Source organism: Oncorhynchus keta, chromosome 32 (assembly GCF_023373465.1).
Source record: "Oncorhynchus keta strain PuntledgeMale-10-30-2019 chromosome 32, Oket_V2, whole genome shotgun sequence".
NCBI lineage: Eukaryota > Metazoa > Chordata > Actinopteri > Salmoniformes > Salmonidae > Oncorhynchus > Oncorhynchus keta.
Window position 1 is genome coordinate 27,847,002 of NC_068452.1, and position 21,180 is coordinate 27,868,181.

Below are 21,180 nucleotides of genomic sequence, written 5' to 3' on the forward strand. Positions count from 1 at the left end.
CCTTGCAGGTTGTTGCAATGAAACTGCATGGTGCCTCACTGAGTTCACAGAGGATACAGTTTGATGGCTGAACCAGCCATCAGGGCAGTTCACAGACGTGGTTTACGGTTGTGAGACCAGTTGGACGAACTGACATTGTAGGCAGCTTATGGTAGAGAAATTAACATTCAATTATCTGACGACAGCTGTGGTGGACATTCCTGCAGTCAACATGCCAATTGCACTCTCCCTCAACTTGAAACTGTGGCATTGCATTGTGGGACAAAACTGCACATTTTAGTGGCCTTTTATTGTCCCCAGCACAAGGTGCACCTGTAATGATCATGCTGTTTAATCAAATTCTTGATATGCCACACCTGTCAGATGGATTATCTTGGCAAAGGAGAAAGGCTCGCTAACAGGTATGTAAAAACAAAATGTATGGAAAAGGTGTATCTTTGATTTTGGCTCATGAAACATGGGAACAACACTTTACATGATGCATTTATATTTTTGTTCAGTGTATGAGATATGATTAACATAAAAGTCAGATCCAAAGACACGGATTGAAATTGGTTCAAGTTAGGTTATGGTTACAGAAGGATGGCATTGGGTTAGCAAACCAACATCCAGAACCATATGAAATCAGCAGGCTGTATATAGTATACATCAGAAAATAATTATTGATCTTGAGGATTGGTCTGAGACTACTTGAGACCAAGTAAATGCAGTCTCGGTCTGGTCATGGTCTCAAGACCCTGGGTGTGACTCTCAATATGTTAAAAATACCTGAATATCATCACAACCCTAAGGTGTCGGTTTCCCGGACACAGATGAAGCATAGTCCTGGACTAAGCATGTTCAATAGAGAATCTCCATTAGAAAATAGCTTTTTAGTCCAGGACTAGGCTTCATCTGTGTCTGGCATACCAGCCCAATAGTTTAGGTAAACACCCTACAATTAGATCCTGTATGTATTATAGGTTTTGTGCATTTGTATGCTGACTTAACAAAATGAATGTCCATGTAAATGGACAATAAAGTATAAGGATGTAGAACATTTATCCCCTGGCCTTACATAGTGCACACTGTTGTGCAGACCGTGTATGTAACCTTTATTTAACTAGGCAAGTCAGTGAAGAACAAATTCTCATTTATGACGGCCTACCGCGGAACAGTGCATTGTTCAGGGGCAGAACAACAGATTTTTAACTCGTCAGCTGTGGATTCAATCCAGCTACCATTGAGTTACTGGCCCAACGCTCTAACCACTTGGCTACCTGCCACCCCATGATTGACACTGAGTGTGATGTCATGATCCACTGATTAAGTTCATCAAGGAAGTAGCAGGTAAGTTTATACACATTATACAAAACATTAAGAACACCTTCCTAATATTTGAGTTACACCTCCTCCTTTAGCCCTCAGAACATTAGCCAATATGGACAAGGCCTGGTTATGCTCCAGTAAAATATAATAAAAAGGGCTTGTAGCAAATGTACATATTTAATTATGTTTTTCAAATCTTTTAACCACGCCTTTCTTTGTACAAGGTCTTGAGTGACAGTCTAAACATTATTTGAAGTAATGAATATCAGAGGTTAGTGAGGTGAAACTTATTTCAACTGACTACTTTCCTCTACATTACAGCAGGGACAACATACAGTTGAAGTCTGAAGTGTACATAAACTAGTTAATGACTCCAACCTAAGTGTTTCAACCACTCCACACATTTCTTGTAACAAACTATCGTTTTGGCAAGTTGGTTAGGACATCTACTTTGTGCACAAGTAATTTTCCAACAATTGTTTAAAGACAGATTATTTCAATTATAATTCACTGTATCACAATTCCAGTTTGTCATAAGTCTACATACAAAGTTGACTGTGCCTTTAAACAGCTTGGAAAATTCCAGAAAATGTCATGGCTTTAGAAGCTTCTGACAGGCTAATTGACATCATTTGAGTCAATTGGAGGTGTACTTGTGGATCTATTTCAAGGACTACCTTCAAACTCAGTGCCTCTTTGCTTGACATCATGGGAAAATCAAAAATCAGAAATTGTAGACCTCTACAACTCTGCTTCATCCTTGGGAGCAATTTCCAAACACCTGAAGGTACCATATTCATCTGTACCAACAGTACGCAAGTATAAACACCATGGGACCACACAGCCATCATACCGCTCAGGAAGGAGACGCGTCCTAGAAATGTACGTACTTTGATGCGAAAAGTGCAAATCAATCCCAGAACAGCAAAGGACCTTATGAAGATGCTGGAGAAAACAGGTAAAGGTTTCTATAGCCACAGTAAAACGAGTCCTATATCGACATAACCTGAAAGGCCGCTCAGCAAGGAAGAAGCCACTGCTCTAAATCCGCCATAAAAAAGCCAGACTACGGTGTGCAAATGCACATGGGGACAAAGATTGTACTTTTTGGAGAAATGTCCTCTGGTCTGATGAAACAAAAATACAACTGTTTGGCCATAATGACAGTCGTTATGTTTGGAGGAAAAAGGGGGAGGCTTGCAAGCAGAAAAACACCATCCCAACTGTGAAGCACGGGGGTGGCAAAATGGATGGCATCATGAGGAAGAAAAATTATGTGGATATATTGATGCAACAGAAAGACATCAGTCAGGAAGTTAAAAGCTTGGTCGCAAATGGGTCTTCCAAATGGACAATGACCCCAATCATACTTCCAATGTTGTGGCAAAATGGCTTAAGGACAACAAAGTCAAGGTATTGGAGTGGTCATCACAAAGCCCTGACCTCAATCCTATAGAAAATTTGTGGGCAGAACTGAAAAAGCATGTGCGAGCAAGGAGGCCTACAAACCTGACTCCGTTACACCAGCTCTGTCAGGAGGAATGGGCCAAAATTCACACAACTTATTGTGGGAAGCTTGTGAAAGGCTGTCCAAAACATTTGACCCAAGTTTAAAAATTTAAAGGCAATGCTACCAAATACTAATTGAGTATATGTAAACTTCTGACCCTCTGGGAATGTGATGAAAGAAATAAAAGCTGAAATCATTCTCTACTATTATTCTGACATTTCACATTCGTAAAAGGAAGTGGTGATCCTAACTGACCTAAGACAGGGAATTTTTACTAGGATTAAATGTCAGGAATTGTGAAAAACTGAGTTTAAATATATTTGACTACGGTGTATATAAACTTATGACTTCAAATGTAGCATGACCTATTGATTATTAAGCTTCTTCTACAGCTACTAATACATACATGTTAATACATTTGTTAAAATAACTTGGATCAAAGCAATGTCATACGTTATGTAGTCGTATGTCTGTCTAACTCAATTATCACTAAATGGGTGCTTTTGTCAAAATGCTTACAGTAATCACATTTGGAGAAGTTAAAAGCAAAACTCTACCTCACAACTTACATTGTTAATAAGTTCATTTCAACATGTTTTTCCCAACAAAAAAAATGTGGATATACCATATTCAAATTGTTTTGAGCATCTGCCTCCCCATCTATTGTTCTGGGTAACCAGTACAGTGACATAAGTACCACACATTCAAACACTGACGATAGGTTCAGCTTCTAACTACAGACGTAGGATCAGGGTGTTCACGCAGTAGGTGGATAAAATGCCTCTGATCTTGAACCAGCAGGTAGAGGCAACTTCTACCAACTCCCATTCAAAACTCAAGTGTTTTAAATCAGGGAAAGATCACCATCCATGAGAGACTTTCACCACAAAGCAAGTAACATTTGGAGGCAGTGATCAAAGTAGCTGAAGATGTAAAAGAGAGCAAGTCTTCTCGGAACGTCTACACATGGCAGGGGAAGCAAGTCCAGTGCTTGCTCAGCACAATGACACCTGTTATACTACAGTGGTGTGATTTCATCTTGGTCACTAGTGTCAGCCTTGAGTTTGGAGAGAGCAGCATGGATCCTGAACTGGGTGCGTGACTCCATGGAGTACTCCTTGTAGTTAGTTCTGAGGGAACAGAACAAAGTGGATAGGAATCATGAGTAAGACTTAGTAACATTGTATGTGTACACCCAAAAGCTTCAAAGGTATTGGGACAGTGACATGTTTTGACTCAGTACTCCAGCACTTTGGATTTGAAATGATACGGGTTAAAGTACAGACTGTCAGCTGACAGTCTGCACGTTAACCTCTGTCATTGTATAATTTAAAATCCAAAGTGCCGGAGTACAGAGCCAAAACAAAAAGTCACTCCCAATACTTTGAGCTCACTATCTTGCAGCAGTCACCATTCCTGGTCCTGTAGAGCAAAATAGTGTGCAGGATTTTGTTCCAGTCTAGCCTCAATACAACCAATTCAAATACAATTTTATTTGTCACAAGCACTTAACAAACATAAGAGTTAACTTCATTGTTGGTTGAGAAAATATTTACAAAATAAACTAAAGTTAATAAAAATAAGGGCAAGGGGGTACCGGTACCGGTACCAAGTCAATGTGAGGGGTACAGGTTAGTTGAGGTAATATGTACATGTAGGTAGGGCTAAAGTGACTATGCATTGATAAACAGTGAGTAGCAAATAGTCAATGCAAACAGTCTGGGTAGCCATTTTATTAGCTGTTCAGCAGTCTTATGGCTTGGGGGTAGAAGCTGTTCAGAAGCCTTTTTCACCTAGACTTGGCGCTCCGGTACCACTTGCCGTGCAGCAGCAGAGAGAACAGGTTGACTAGGGTGGCTGGATTATTTGGCTATTTTTAGGGCCTTCTTCTGACACCGCCTAGTATAGAGGTCCTGGATGGCAGGAAGCTTGGCCCCAGTGTATTGGGCCGTACGCACTACCCTCTAGTCTAGTGCCTTGCGGTTCGGGAGCAGAGTAGTTGCCATACCAGTCAGGATGCTCTCGATGGTGCAGTTGCAGAACTTTGAGGATCTGAGGATCCACGCCAAATCTTTTCAGTCTCCTGAGGGGGAATAGGCACTGTCGTGCCCTCTCGCCACGACTGTCTTGGTGTGTTTGGACCATGATAGTTTGTTGGATGTGGACACCAAGTCACTTGAAGCTCAACCTGCTCCACTACAGCCCCGTTGATGAGAATGGGGGCGTGCTTGGCCCTTTTCCTGTAGTCCACGATCATCTCCTTTGTCTTGATCACGTTGAGGTTTTCCTGGCACCACACTTCCAGGTCTCTGACCTCCTTTCTATAGGCTGTCTCATCATTGTTGGTGATCAGGCCTACCACTGTTGTGTGCAAACTTAATGGTGTTGGACTTGTGCTTGGCCATGCAGTTGTGGGTGAACAGGGAGTAGAGGAGGGGACTGAGCATGCACCCCTGAGGGGCCTCCCGTGTTGAGGATCAGCATGGCAGATGTGTTGTTGCCAACCCTTCTGACCTGAGGGAGGCCTGTCATGACGTCCAGGATCCAGTTGCAGAGGGAGGTGTTTAATCCCAGGGTCCTTAGCTTAGTGATGAGCTTTGAGGGCACTATGGTGTGGAACACTGAGCTGTAGTCAATGAACAGCATTGTCAAGTAGGTGTTCCCTTTGTCCAATCTCTATTGCACTCTATTGAGTGCAATAGAGATTGCGTCATCTGTGGATCTGTTGGGGCGGTATGCAAATTGGAGTCAGTCTAGGGTTTCTGGGATGATGGGGTTGATGTGAGCCATGACCAGCCTTTCAAAGCTCTTCATGGCTACAGACGTGAGTGCTATGGGATTCAATCTTAGTTCTGTATTGACGCTATGCCTGTTTGATGGTTCAGAGGGCATAGCGGTATTTCTTATAAGCGTCCGGGTTAGAGTCCCGCTCCTTGAAAGCGGGAGCTCTACCCTTTAGCTCAGTGCAGATGTTGCCTGTAATCCATGGCTTCTGGTTGCGGTCACTATGGGGACGGCTTCGATGCACTTATTGATGAAGCCAATGACTGATGTGGTGGACTCAATGCCATCGGAAGAAACCCAAAACATATTCCAGTCTGTGCTAGCAAAACAGTCCTGTAGCTTAGCATCGTTGTCATCTGACCACTTCCGTATTGAGCGAGTCACTGGTACTTCCTGCTTTAGTTTTTGCTTGTAAGCAGGAATCAGGAGGATATAATTATGGTTAGATTTGCCAACTAGAGGGCGGGTGACAGCTTTACTCCACACACAGAGACGTGTACAAAGATGGCCTAGAGTCCCCCCCTCCCCTCGTGGCACATGTAACATGCTGGTAGAAATGAGCTAAAACAGATTTAAGTTTCCCTCCATTAAAGTCCCAGGCCGCTAGAAGCACTGCCTCTGGATGAGCATTTTCTTGTTTGCTTATGGCTTTATACAGCTCATTGAGTGAGATCTTAGTACCAGCATCGGTTTGTGGTGGTAAATAGACAAACTCTTGGTAAATAGTGTGGTCTACAGCCTATCATGAGATGCTCTACCTCAGGTGAGCAAAACATAGAGACTTCCTTTATTTGATTTTGTGCATCAGCGGTTATTGACAAATAGACAGACTGGCACACCTTGTCTTACCGGAGGCAGCTGTTCCGTCTTGCCAGTGCACGGAAAAAACAGCCAACTGTATATTATCCATGTCGTCGTTCAGCCACGACTCAGTGAAACATAAGAGCCCCCCTTTGGTAGGATAATCTTGAACAGAGCTCCTCCAGTTTATTCTCCAATGATTGCACATTGGCAAATAGGACAGATGGTAATACTCGTTAAAGAAAAAACATTTTTGTCCAGTTCGAGGTGAGTAATCTCTGTTCTGATATCCAGAAGCTCTTTTTGGGTCATAAGAGATGTGGGAAAAACATTATGTACAAAATAAGTTACAAATAATTGGTTAGTAGCCCATAAAAACAGCAGCCATCTCCTCCGGTGCCTTTATTTTCAACTAACCAATCAACAATCTTCATTAGTTTAATAAGGTGTTTTCATGTCGAGCTGGAATGTAAGCCTGCTACATCCTACTACAGCTTGCAGGCTGTATTGGAACAACCAGTAAAAGATGACTCACTTGGCTTTCACCAGTAGTTTGATGGCCTCCTCCTTGCGGCCCGTGTCTATGTAGACCACACTGAGCTCCAGCAGAGCGTTGGGCACTAGGTAATGGTCAAACTTGATCTTCTTCTCACTGGAGGTTAGAGAACAGATGGCCATATCATCAACCTCTTAGTTGTTTACACTGAACATGTTCATATATCACTGACTGTTCTAAAAACACATTTCTAGACATTATTCAGAGTGCAATTCACTGCAATGAAGTCCTACCCTCCTTCATAACACTGCATTGTTCAACTTGCTATGGATAAAACATTGGTGTGGTTTAATCAAACAAAGAACATATTGTTTGATTAAAATATTTCCTTTTGGCATGGATGAGCTTGTTAAAAAAAGTGACACTCTGGACCTAAGGAAGAATAGCTGCTGTTTTGGCAACGGCTAATAGGGATCCGAATAAACCAATAAACAAATTTTATAACCTCTCAGTAAACATGTTACGCATGCGTCGGCATGCATTTATTTATGTTATACAACACACAGATTCCAGGTGTGTATAAATGAAAGATACCCGGACTAAAAGAGTCCCTACATCACCTGTTGTACACCTTGTTGAAGCATTCCTCTGCAGCCCGAATGTGTCCCTGGTTCTTCAGACACAGCCCCTTCAGTAGGTAGATCACACAGCGGTCATCCATTGAATACTCATTCACTTCCAAAACAAAACACAGATGATAAAACCATGCATTCAAAATTACTCATCAACACAGGCTCAAGCAGAATTTGAAGAATCAGTCTTTATCCATTCTCGTTTGGTGATATTATAAGAGTTGTTATTGCTTCATGACCAGCTTAGGCAAGCAGGCTGGTTTGGCCCAGTTCAGTCTGACTGCCTGAAACTGGTTAGCCCCAGACATGTTGCAATACCGGGAGATTCCAGCAGGGTGCGCTCTGCCTCCACCAGTGTTTGCAGCATGCCCTCGGTCAGCTCTGGCCGCTTGCTGATCATGGAGAAGCCGTTCCACATGTACATCATCTCCTACAGCACAGTGTAGCAAGAGATACTGTCAGAACCACAAATACAACAGATTTGTGCATGTCTTTATGCAGCTTTGCGTATGTGTGTTTGTGGGGTCTCACCAGCACAGGTACTGGGAGCCTCACTGGGCAGCTAGCTTTGTAACGTCTAGCCTTGCGAATGGCAAACTTCTCTGTGGGTGGAGACTTCCCTGCTATCTTTTGCTTGAAGGTGGACACTCGTCTAAGAGAGTAGGCAAAGGCAGAAAAAGAGAAGGGGCCAGGAAAGAGGGGTGATCACAATGAAATGGGACTGGGGAATTTCAAGTTATGTTTTTGTTGTGATGAGCATGCATTTACCTGAAAAGCTCCACCTCATCTTCCCCAAAAGGCCTAGCCTCCCCAGGAGCAAGCATGCTCAGGTAAGCAGCCTTCATGTACACATACATAGCCTGAAGGAAAGACAAGCCTTATTCAGTCAGGACTCAGTCATACAGTAAGTACAGTCGTGGCAAAAAGTTGAGAATGACACCAATATTACATTTTCAAAGTCTGCTGCCTCAGTTTGTATGATGGCAATTTGCGTATACTCCAGAATATTATGAAGAGTGATCAGATGAATTGCAATTAATTGCAAAGTCCCTCTTCCCATGCAAATGAACTGAATCCCCAAAAAACATTTCCACTGCATTTCAGCCCTGCCACCAAAGGACCAGCTGACATCATGTCAATGATTCTCTCATTAACACAGGTGTGAGTGTTGACGAGGACAAGGCTGGAGATCTCACGCTGCTTGAGTTCGAATAACAGACTGGAAGCTTCAAAAGGAGGGTGGTGCTTGGAATCATTGTTCTTCCTCTGTCAATCATTGTTACCGGCAAGGAAACACGTGCCGTCATCATTGCTTTGCACAAAAAGGGCTTCACAGGCAAGCACCTTTTAGGTGCTGCCAATAAGATTGCACCTAAATCAACCATTTATCGAATCATCAAGAACTTCAAGGAGATCGGTTCAATTGTTGTGAAATGCCTTCAGGGCGCCCAAGAAAGTCCAGCAAGCGCCAGGACCATCTCCTACAGTTGATTCAGCTGCAGGATCAGGGCACCACCAGTACAGAGCTTGCTCAGGAATGGCAGCAGGCAGGTGTGAGTGCATCTGCATGCACAGTGAGGCAAAGACTTTTGGAGGATGGCGTGGTGTCAAGAAGGGCAGCAAAGAAGCCACTTCTCTCCAGGAAAAACAGGAGAAAAAAAAAAACAGGAAAAACATCAGGGACAGACTGATATTCTGCAAAAGGTACAGGGATTGGACTGCTGAGGACTGGGGTAAAGTCATTTTCTCTGATGAATCCCCTTTCCGATTGTTTGGGGCATACAGTAAAAAATTTGTCCGGAGAAGACAAGGTAAGCGCTACCATCAGTCCTGTGGCATGCCAACAGTAAAGCATCCTGAGACCATTCATGTGTGGGGTTGCTTCTCAGCCAAGGGAGTGAGCTCCCTCACAAGTTTGCCTAAGAACACAGCCATGAATAAAGAACGGTACCAACACATCCTCCGAGAGCAACTTCTGCCAACCATCCAGGAACAGTTTGGTGACGAACAATGCCTTTTCCAGCATGATGGAGCACCTTGACATAAGGCAAAAGTGTGTGGGGAACAAAACGTCGATATTTTGGGTCCATGGCCAGGAATCTCCCCAGACCTTAATCCCATTGAGAACTTGTGGTCAATCCTCAAGAGGCAGGTGGACAAACAAAAACCCACAAATTCTGACAAACTCCAAGCATTGATTATGCAAGAATGGACTTCCATCAGTCTGTGACCCAGATGTTAATTGACAGCATGCCAGGGCGGATTGCAGAGGTCTTGAAAAAAAAGGGTCAACACTGCAACTATCGACTCTTTGCATCAACTTCATGTAATTGTCAATAAAAGCCTTTGACACTTATGAAATGCTTGTAATTATACTTCAGTATTCCATAGTAACATTTGACAAAAATATCTAAAGACATTGAAGCAGCAAACTTTGGAAAATAATATTTGTAATTCTCAACTTATGGCCACTACTGTAGAGTTTAATAATGTTAAGTCTGTTGTGGGGATAAAAATATTGCATTGGCTTTAAAAGCCATACACTTAGCGGGTAGGTCAAATTGACTGAATTCAATTTAGAGTGTCTGCTCAAGTGGTTTAGTGTCATCTTAAATTAGGTCCTAGGCTGTACTCAACACTGCAGCACACTCTCTTGCCTTGGACCAGCGGCTCTCATTGCTCAGTAGGTCAGCGTAAAAGTAGGCCATCCGCCACACGCACTTGTAGGTGAAGCACCACATCAGCTCCCAGTAGCACATGTGGTGGAACTGCTTCCACTGCTGCTGAGCTTTGCAGCCATCCTCAAACAGCACCACCGCCTGGTGACATATCATCATTACAGTACCCCCCACCAGCAAACCACAGGCACACACTGATCTCATTCCAGGCCTATCAATACAAACACCACTGCTAAATATGACTGGAAAAACAGACAGATAACAAATATTATAACATAGATATGTAGTTTGAGGCTCACCTCATCGATGTTCCCCTTGATTGCCTCAGCCCTGCCTGCAAAGAAGAGAAATATGGCCCCCTGAAGGGAAGTGGAGAGAAATGTAAACATTCTCTGATAACACCATATATAATACTTTGGCGGTGGCTAGCACTTGTAAAATGACATACTTACACAATGGTAGCTCAAGCATCTTCTCTGACTAAATGACCTCTCTCTTGGTCAGTGCATTACTTACCCACATTACAAAACTATTACTTTAGATTGTGTTTGCCCAGGAGTCTGCTGGTATCAGTACGCATTGTGGTTCCATACAGAGTTGAGTTTGCTTTGGGCTGGGTGAGAGCCTGGGGAGGATTGTCACTCACCTGTGGGTAGCGGAGCCGGAAAGGCTTCAGCAGCTTCTCAGCATCAGCCACGTCCCCCTCACCGGTCCCTGTAGTGATAAAGAACTGAATACGATGTATGGACAAAACCAGAAACTCACAGTCTACTCTCTCATTCTTTATCTCTCGCTCTTTCACACATGTGTGTATGTAATTGTGTCAAGTCAGTTGTGATCTCCATTCACTTCCTGGTTGTGAAGAGTAGAGTACCGAGTATGAAGGTGAGGAAGGTGTAGTAACAGAGCAACAGCAGGGCACACAGCATGGAGCGCAGGTTGTTTGTAGTGGCACCATCATTCAGCTGGGACAGACCATACTCCTGCACACAATAACATACAATATATACTGAGAGGGGGGAGACAGAGAACCTGTAAAGCAGGGCTGCCCAATGCTGTTCCTTTAGAGCTGCTGCCATGTAGAGCATCTAGCAAACCGGACTATAATAATGACCTGCTTGTTAAGGTGAATCATGTTAATTAACTACAGCAGGCTAGCTCTCCAGAAACAGGGTTGGGCAGCCATGCTGTAAACCAATCACTTTCTAGACAAGTTAGAATGAGCAACTATACCTTGTCTCCAGAGAAGCCAGCAAACTCTAAAACTTTGAGTAACCGAGGTGGAAACATGGAAAGAGTCTGGAAGACAGTACAGAATCCTGTGATACAGCATAAGGTCTGACTGACACGTGCTAAAACACACAATTATCTAACAAATGGACCATTAATGGAATACGGGGATGCTTGTGGAACATACCAAGTTGAATGCTCCGATCCCAAAAGACACTCCTCCCTCTAAGTGAATGTGATTGGGTCCTTGGAGAGAGCTGTTAGACTGTAGGAAGGTGTGCAGCTCCCTGTGTCAAAGGCAATTATGTCATTCATAGTCTAACATGATTATATTATAGGCTGTAAAAATTTCTGATTATTACACAATAAAAACACATCTAAATGACTGATAACGACAGACACTTACCAGAGAAAATTGCCATTACTGTTAACATCTGAGCATAGTTTTATTGTAATAGCAGTTCATAATTTGGTCAACAGAATTATCGATTCCACCTGTTGATTCACAATCACACTGTGTGAGCCTGTTTAATGTGAGAACCATTTCTGCCCTTTCTCCTGCAAACTTACTTGTAAATCAGATAACTGTTGCGTACTTTGATTCCTCCTTTGATAAAACTCACCATGTTCTCATCCTTGAGGAAGAGGGAAAATAAATGAGAGGACAGGGGAAACCTGTTGGATCGCTCTTTAAAAACTATGCACACAGACGCAAAACACAAGAAGCAGGAAGGCAAACAACCACAATGTGTTTCATCGACCGATATCTAATCAGTTGGATACAGTTATCATACATACAGGTAACTGTCAAAATCAAGGAAACACAATAGGGCCACCAGAACAGCTTCAATGCTCCTTGGCATAGATTCTACAAGTGTCTGGAACTCTATTGGAGGGATGAAACTCCATTCTTCCACGAGAAATCACATAATTTGGTGTTTTGTTGATGGTGGTGGAAAAAGCTGTCTCAAGCACCTCTCCAGAATCTCCAATAAGTGTTACATGGGGTTGAGACCTGATGATCGAGAGACAGACATACACATGCACTCACTTTAAAGCCCTTATGCTCCCTTGAGACCCCTCTTTCAAAGTAACTGATCTTCTAATGGGCAACTAGGCCTTTTTATACATTATCCTAAGCATGATGGGATGTTAATTGCTTAACTTACTCAGAAAACCACACCTGTGTGGAAGCACCGGCTTTCAATATACATTGTATCCCTCATTTACTCAAGTGTTTCCTTTATTTTGGCATTTACCTGTGCATTAATGCTAAACATCAGCAGTGTCATTAACCAGGATCAGTAAGATTTATAGTTGAGGACAAGAGGACCCGTCTTACCTGTAGGAAGGTGAGAGCAGCCCTTTGGAGCAAGCATTCAGCATAACACGCATCAGCATGGAGAGCTTGGAGCTGCTCTGCAAACCCACACACACGGTCAGTGGCTATTTGAAATCTGCCATATTAATAGGCTGAGATGCCCAATTTATAAAAGCGCTCTTACCTTCAGTTAGATGCTCTCCAGGTGATTTACTGATATTACTAGGGGACTTTCGTCGAAACCTAAGAAGAAATGAGACCAACTATGAGCGTAAGACTAAAACAATTACATCGCATTGAGCAATGCATGTTTCTCATGTTAATCACATGGGCATTAACGTGGAACATTATAATAACACGACAGCCTTTCGACCACATCCAGCAATCTCAAGTGTCCTTGCTTGCTGTAGGCCAGGGGTGTCATTCATTCCATGGAGGGCGTAGTGTCTGTAGGTTTTTGCTTTCAATTAAGCCCTAGACAACCAGGTGTGGAGAGTTCCTTACTATTTAGTGACCTTAATACACCAATTAAGTACAAGGGAGGCGTGAAAACCCGCAGCCCCTCAGCTTAGTGGAATGAGTTTGACACCTGTGCTGTAGGCACCTCAAACTCACCTCTGGACTTCGAAGCCAATTCCAGTGCTTGTTTTTATTGTTCCCATCTAAAATCAGGGACTGATTTATACCTGGCAATTCATTCTCAGGTAGAACAGAAAACCAGCAGGCTCCTGACCTCGTAGGGTAAGAGTTGAATACCACTGCTGTAGGCCATCAATAGAGCTGCTCTGGCCATGCAAACACAGGCAAATTCCAGCCGGGGCACAAAGAGACCTGGTTGCCATGTAAATGCTCTCATTTGCCTGCAGGTTATGGCCGATGGACAGGAGACTAATAGCTCTGGGCATATTAGGCCTCGCTGTTAGAGGCCAGACCAACTGTCAGAGTATTCCAGGATTTCCCTCTATTTACCTTTTCTGGACGTTGCTTGTGTCTATAATATGAACTAATGTGTTAAAGAGGACATGAAACAGATGAGTGTCCATGTATAGTAGCATCCTTCACCTCTGGCAGACCTCCTGGGCACTCTTCATGGTGTTGCCTGCGTTGATGATGTCATCCTGCTGGAAGGTCATCATAGCCTGCATCTCCAGCACAGTGGCGTAGATCAGAGCATGGTACATGCTCTCTTTCACCCTTCAACGCAACACACAACATCATCATACACACCTCACTGACAATCAGAAAACAGCAAGTATTTATTGTCCAGCGAACATTTTAATTTCCTTTCGAAAAGAAAATGTGCCATTCTTCCAATATATGGCTTCACCTATTGATAATGAGAAAAGACAGGAGTAGCCAACAGACACCTAATGATTTTCTTATTTCACTCCAGCAGTATGGTGTTTATTTTCCAGGGCCTCTGTTCTGCCCGTTGAGCCCTGGGCGTCAGCTTCAGTAAACACTCCATATCCTGGAGAAGTGACGAGGCCTAATGCTTTGGGTAGCAGGAAGTGTGACACTTCACTGTACTACACCACAATACCACTGTACATCACACCTCAACGGTGATGATGCTGCACTAAGTTACACACCACTCAACGACAAAAGGCTAAAGGCTGCACAAATATACCCCAAGACACCCTGTACATGCTAATTGGCCAATGGAGAGTTTGAAGCACACTTTAGTCCAGAGAGAGTGGCACTGTTACCGTGGCCGCAGTTTGTCCAGGCTCTCACTGAAGTGGTTGTTGAGGAAGAGGTCCAGGGCCTCCATACACTCCTCAAGGCACACCTGCAGGGTCATCTGTGAGGAGCTGTGCACACACACACACACTACAATGGTTACATGACAGTAAGTATCAGCTTTAGTATTGTCTCTCTTCCTGAGAGAGAAAGAAAATAGGTAATGGAAGGACTAAGGCCCATAGGTAAGGTAAGATGCCTGCAACCGTGTCAATACACATGCACCCATCTGTTCACAGCAGTCTTCACACACTGCCTCTTACCTTCATTACTGCATTGTTGGGTTTAGAGATTGCAAGAAATGCATTTCCTTGTACTTGTGCACATAACATTAAAACCTGGCACGGATGGATCTGAAGCTCTCTGATGTACAGTAAAAAGAAAATGTGAGAATATCCTTTTGGCCAAGCTAGTCCTGTCAAAATTCTCAAATGTATGCATTTATTTAGAGTCAGAACTCTTAGAAATAAGCTGCAAGATGATCTAAGGAAACCTGCCTTCTTGTACGACTTCAAGATAACAACAGTACAGTGGATTTCGCCCTCCACAAAGAGCTTGTCAACATATGTGAGGAGTAATATGTGGAAACATGAAATAAACAAGCACTAAACTGAAACTACACTTCCTTTGACAGGAATAAGTTAGAAAGGAGGAGAGAGTCATTTAAAATAAATAAGATATCTTCAGCTATTAATGCATTGTTTGGTCTTTTGTTGAATTATTTGAATAGTCATGAATCAGATGTACTCCATCCAAAATAGATTTATCAAATAAACACTCAAAATATTGTTAAACTACCATCTTGACCCTGTCCATCTCAATGTCAACACAACAACAATGTAAAGAGGAAAATAACTTTTTAAATATCTTAAATAACTTCTGAATAAAGTAATGTCACAAAGTCACTTGATCAGTAGGTACTTGTACTGACAATATATAAAACAAACCTGCGTATTTACATGAATTAAAATTGATGTTGAATAACTAACATATAAACCGAACAACCAAGTAAAGTTCAGTGCAGAAGGCCAAGCTGTCCCGACGTTGAAACTTACTTCGCCGCAGCAGGTGCATCTTTCACATTGGACATTTTTCTTCCGGGCACTCTGCCCAAAACACCTGTCGAAAAGTAGCCTACTCAGAAGGGTTTGAGGAAAAACATTAACTAGCAAATTGTCTTAATAATAAGCTGAGTGGAGGGTTGATTGATTCTGCTTTAAGAACAAAAATTGCATTGAGCTGTGGAATCTTGTTGGGATTGTAATTTGAGAAGAGTTGCAGAGAAGCGTCAAGTGCTCGAAAGCTGTGTGGGAAAATAAACGAGGACTGGATCGACTCCTCCTTCAACATCCGCAAACTCGTCTCAATGCCACGAACACTTTGCAAACCTGCCATAACCTTTAATCAAAGAACATACATAATGGCTCAACGTCAACATGGCTATTTCTTCGTTTATTAGTCATTAGTCTATAATATGGCCATGGCCCATTTATGCATATATTGGCAAAATAATAGGATAAGAAACTGCAGTTTTCTAACAGCCTACATTTTATATTAAGTCATTAATTCGGGATTATATTATGTGTGTTGTTTGACTCAGAAAATGTCACACGCCAAGCCTCTTATATGTGACCCGTTACATATTAACAATGTTCTGTAAACTGTATAACTCACTGGAGATGGAAAACCCCAAAAGTTAACACCAGTTCAAATGAATTCCAGTCTCACTGAAGTTATATAGAGCCCCACAGTGGAGGTGTCAATATACCATAAAACCTAGCGGTCAAACAGGGAAATGGTTCCAGTCGTTATTCCACCACTCATTTCTTACCTTCTCATCCAGATCATGGCATTTGTAGTTCTTTATGACAGCCACATCAGCAGCTTATTAGCGTTTCATTTTTGGGAGGTAAATACATGCAAGGTTATTGATAAGTTACCTTGTCCTAAAGAGATTTACAGTTATCAAAATGTCACGCCAGGGTAAGCCTTCACGAAACACAGCCCCTATTTGAAGTGTTTCTAAAATCCCCTATGGAAAAAATTGAATGTGGAAAAACAATTGTAACCATTTGCCCGTTTTATGGGTATTATAACTCACACGGCGGTACTCTATAACCAGCTGTTATAAACACCCCCATTTCTTTCCATTTGATCACTGAATAATTATTGTACAATATGTGGACTGAACCCCCTTTTAATTCAGTTAGGAATTCATCTAAAGCTCAACTGGCAAGGTTACACTATTATTCAACTTTATGGTGAACACTAACTGTAATGTCTAACTCTGATGTTTGCCTGTTTAGTGCATGATGTTTAGTACAGTACATGTTGTTGGTCTCCTTCCATTAAAGATTGATCAAGCCAAAGTCATACACAAAATTCACTGATGTGGACACGGTCCTGTAAACACAGGGATTTTAGATGTTGCCTTCAAGTGTCACTTTTTGAATAAGACATATTCTACACCTTATGAACAATAGTGGCAGATGTATAGATTTAAAAATAATAATAATAATAATAATTCTAAAAGCAAAAAAATAGATCTACATCAATCAGCTATTTTGTTTAAATAGAAGCAGCTATTGCATATCAAGTCACCTTAAATGGGTCTTCGCTCTACACTTCAATAATTAATCATTTCACATGAGGGCACTGTTGTCATATTTGTGAGCACTAAAATTAAAATTCAGTTGTACAACTGACTAGGTTTCCCCTTCCCAGTGAAAACAAAGTACATAGCTTTTAAAAATAACATTTTCAACTTTTAATATAACTAAAATAACAGATATGATTTCATCTAAGGAAAACTCACTAACTTTTATTGTTTAGCAGAACTTTATTGTTGCCTGTGGGGGTTGTTGGTGTCCTCCAGGTGTGGAAGGACCCTTTGGCTTCACTATGGATGCCTCATGAGCCCCAACTTCAAACAAAACCATGGCAAGGATCATGGAGAATAACTGCAAAGAGGAGAGGACAGGAAAACAATGACTTGAAGCCAAGCAACATTATCTATTCAGCAACCAATTGCTATAGAATAGATAGCTATCAAACTAAGAATACTCTTTATGGCCTAATAGTGAGCTACTGTAGAAAAAGCATTACTATGCTTTAAAAAGTGCATTCATTTTCAGCAATAGTCCTTGGGTCTGAGAGAGGTTAAAGTTCTCCAGAAGACCTTGAGGGAGCAGTGTAACTCATAGGGAGATTCTCAATTGGGCAAAAGTCTTCCTCCTTTCCTCCGTGACCCGGAAACCGATAAGTGGTTAAGGACAGTTGAAATTCGTTAGTAAGCGAACAGAGGAGTTTGCTCCCATCGTCAATTACTTTGTTCGGCAAAGGATACTGAAGTGCATCCTCTGCGAAGTGTTTTGAAATCTGCCACTCCTCCTTTGAATCAGCTGTATACTCAGAAGAGAAAAGCATGCACAGATTTTAAAATGATACATTAATCTTTTTACCTAAATGTATTTTTACCACTTTACACATGTATTTTAAGATTCCTTCTCTGTTAACGTCATCTGTATGATGATGAGCTAGAGGAGAAAGAGTCACTTCGTACCAGCACATTTTTTCACACGTTTCCTCTCCTCAACTTCTATCCTGGATTACTTTTGACATTTTTCAAAGAGATCAAATCAAAATCAAATAAAATTGTATTTGTCACAGTCGCCAAATACAACAAGTGTAAACTTCACCATGAAATGCTTACTTACATGCCCTTAACCAACAGTGCAGTTCAAGAAGAGTTAAGAATATATTTACAAAGTAAACCAAAATAAAAAGTAATAATAAAAACTAACAATAAGAATAGCAATAACGAGGCTATATACAGGGGGCACCGGTACCTAGTCATTGTGCGGGGGTACAGGTTAGTTGAGGTAATTTGTACATGTAGGTGGGGGTGAAGTGACTATGCATAGATAATAAACAGCAAGAAGCAGCAGTGTACAAAAGGGAGGGGGGTCAATGTAAATTTTCCGGTGGCGATTGAGGAGTCTTCTGGTCCTAGACTTGGCGCTCCAGTACCGCTTGCCGTGCAGGTAGCAGAGGCAACAGGTGATTGGAGTCTGACAATTTTATGGGCTTTCTCTGACACCTCCTAGTATACAGGTCCTGGATGGCAGGGAGCTTGGCCCCAGTGATGACTGGGCCGTTCTCACAATCCTCTGTAGAGCCTTACAGTCAGATGCCGAGCAGTTTCCATAGCAGGCGGTGATGCAACCGGTCAGGATGCTCTCGATGGTGCAGATGCAGAACCCTTTGAGGATCTGGGGACCCATGACAAATCTTTGTGGTCTCCTGAGAGGGATAAGGTTTTGTCGTGCCCTCTTCACGACTGTCTTGGTGTGTTTGGACCATGATAGTTTGTTGGTGATGTAGACACCAAGGAACATGAAACTCTTGACCCGCTCCACTACAGCCCCGTCGATGTTAATGGGGGCCTGTTCGGCCCGCCTTTTTCTGTAGTCCATGATCAGCTCCTTTGTCTTGCTCACATTGAGGGAGAGGTTGTTGTCCTGGCACCACACAGCCAGTTCTCTGACCTCCTCCCTATAGGACGTCTCATCGTTGTCGGTGATCAGGCCGACCACTGCTGTGTCCTCAGCAAACTTAATGATGGTGTTGGAGTCGTGTTTGGCCACGCAGTCGTGGATGAACAGGGAATACAAGAGGGGACTAAGTACACACTCCTGAGGGGCCCCAGTGTTAAGGATCAGCGTGGCAGACGTGTTGTTGCCTACTCTTACCACCTGGGGCGGCCAGTCAGGAAGTCCAGGATCCAGTTGCAGAGGGAGGCGTTTAGTCCCAGAGTCCTAAGCTTAGTGATGAGCTTCGTGGGCACTATGGTGTTGAACGCTGAGCTGTAGTTAATGAACAGCATTCTCAAATAGATGTTCGATTGAGTGCGATTGAGATTGCATCATCTGTGGATCTGTTGGGGCGGTATGCGAATTGGAGTGGGTATAGGGTGTCGGGGAGGATGCTGTTGATGTGAGTCATGACCAGCCACTCAAAGCACTTCATGGCTACCGACGTGAGTGCCACGGGGCGGAAATCATTTAGGCAGGTTACCTTCGCTTCCTTGGGCACAGGGACTATGGTGGTCTGCTTGAAACATGTAGGTATTACAGACTCGGTCAAGGAGAGGTTGAAAATGTCAGTGAAGACACGTGACAGTTGGTCCACGCATGCTTTGAGTACGGTTGTGGACAAAAGTTTTGAGAATGACAAATATTACTTTCCACAAAGTTTGCTGCTTCAGTGTCTTTAGATAGTTTTGTCAGATGTTACTATGGAATATTGAAATATAATTACAAGCATTTCATAAGTGTCAAAAAGTATTTTATTGACAATTACATGAAGTTGATGCAAAGAGTCAATATTTGCAGTGTTGACCCTTCTTTTTCAAGACCTCTGCAATCCGCCGTGGCATGCTGTAAATTAACATCTGGGTCACAGACTGATGGCAGCCCATTCTTGCATAATCAATGCTTGGAGTTTGTCAGAATTTGTGGGTTTTTGTTTGTCCACCCGCCTCTTGAGGATTGACCACAAGTTCTCAATGGGATTAAGGTCTGGGGAGATTCCTGGCCATGGACCCAAAATATCGATGTTTTGTTCCCCGAGCCACTTAGTTATCACTTTTGCCTTATGGCAAGGTGCTCCATCATGCTGGAAAAGGCATTGTTCGTCACTAAACATTTCCTGGATGGTTGGGAGAAGTTGCTCTCTGAGGATGTGTTGCTCCCATTCTTTATTTATGGCTGTGTTCTTAGGCAAAATTGTGAGTGAGCCCACTCCCTTGGCTGAGAAGCAACCCCACACATGAATGGGCTCAGGATACTTTACTGTTGGCATGACACAGGACTGATGGTAGCGCTCACCTTGTCTTCTCCGGACAAGCTTTTTTCCGGATGCCCCAAACAATCGGAAAGGGGATTCATCAGAGAAAATGACTTTACCCCAGTTTTCAGCAGTCCAATCCCTGTACCTTTTGCAAAATATCAGTCTGTCCTTGATGTTTTTCCTGGAGAGAAGTGGCTTCTTTGCTGCCCTTGACACCAGGCCATCCTCAAAGTCTTTGCCTCACTGTGCGTGCAAATGCACTCACACCTGCCTGCTGCCATTCCTGAGCAAGCTCTGTACTGATGGTGCCCCGATCCCGCAGCTGAATCAACTTTAGGAGACGGTCCTGGCGCTTGCTGGATTTTCTTGGGCGCCCTGAAGCCATCTTCACAACAATTGAACCGCTCTCCTTGAAGTTCTTGATGATCTGATAAATGGTTGATTTAGGTGCAATCTTACTGCCAGCAATATCCTTGCCTGTGAAGCCCTTTTTGCGCAAAGCAATGATGACGGCACGTGTTTCCTTACAGGTAACCATGGCTGACAGAGGAAGAACAATGATTCCAAGCACCACCCTCCTTTTGAAGCTTCGTCTGTTATTCAAACTCAATCAGCATGACAGAGTGATCTCCAGCCTTGTCCTCGTCAACACTCACACCTGTGTTAATGAGAGAATCACTAACATGATGTCAGCTAGTCCTTTTGTGGCAGAGCTGAAATGCAGTGGAAATGTTTTTTTGAGATTCAGTTCATTTGCATAGCAAATAGGGACTTTGCAATTCACTCTTCATAACATTCTGGAGTATATGCAAATTGCCATCATACAA

General features: G+C 42.8%; 1 protein-coding gene across 3 annotated transcripts; it reads right to left on the reverse strand.

Moving 5' to 3' along the window:
* Positions 1-268: 268 nt before the first annotated feature.
* LOC118365509 (tetratricopeptide repeat protein 39A-like) lies at positions 269-15,874 on the reverse strand. 3 transcript variants are annotated; one of them, XM_035747776.2, is made up of 18 exons: positions 15,559-15,872; positions 14,470-14,593; positions 13,823-13,954; positions 12,945-13,003; positions 12,782-12,858; positions 12,010-12,074; positions 11,627-11,726; positions 11,443-11,508; positions 11,084-11,192; positions 10,856-10,923; positions 10,509-10,568; positions 10,189-10,350; positions 8,300-8,391; positions 8,063-8,183; positions 7,850-7,961; positions 7,520-7,634; positions 6,939-7,055; positions 269-3,948 (listed from the first exon to the last, which is right to left on the reverse strand). In XM_035747776.2, exons 1-18 carry the CDS (start codon positions 15,575-15,577, stop codon positions 3,837-3,839), a joined length of 1,710 nt encoding a protein of 569 aa, XP_035603669.1. In that variant the 5' UTR covers positions 15,578-15,872; the 3' UTR covers positions 269-3,836. The 3 variants fall into 3 exon arrangements, 2 of the variants coding, with proteins under 2 accessions (XP_035603669.1, XP_035603670.1); XM_035747777.2 differs by having other exon boundaries at positions 14,470-14,574; positions 15,559-15,871; XR_004821781.2 differs by having other exon boundaries at positions 3,916-3,948; positions 7,520-7,587; positions 15,559-15,874.
* Between the last annotated feature and the right edge of the window lie 5,306 nt (positions 15,875-21,180).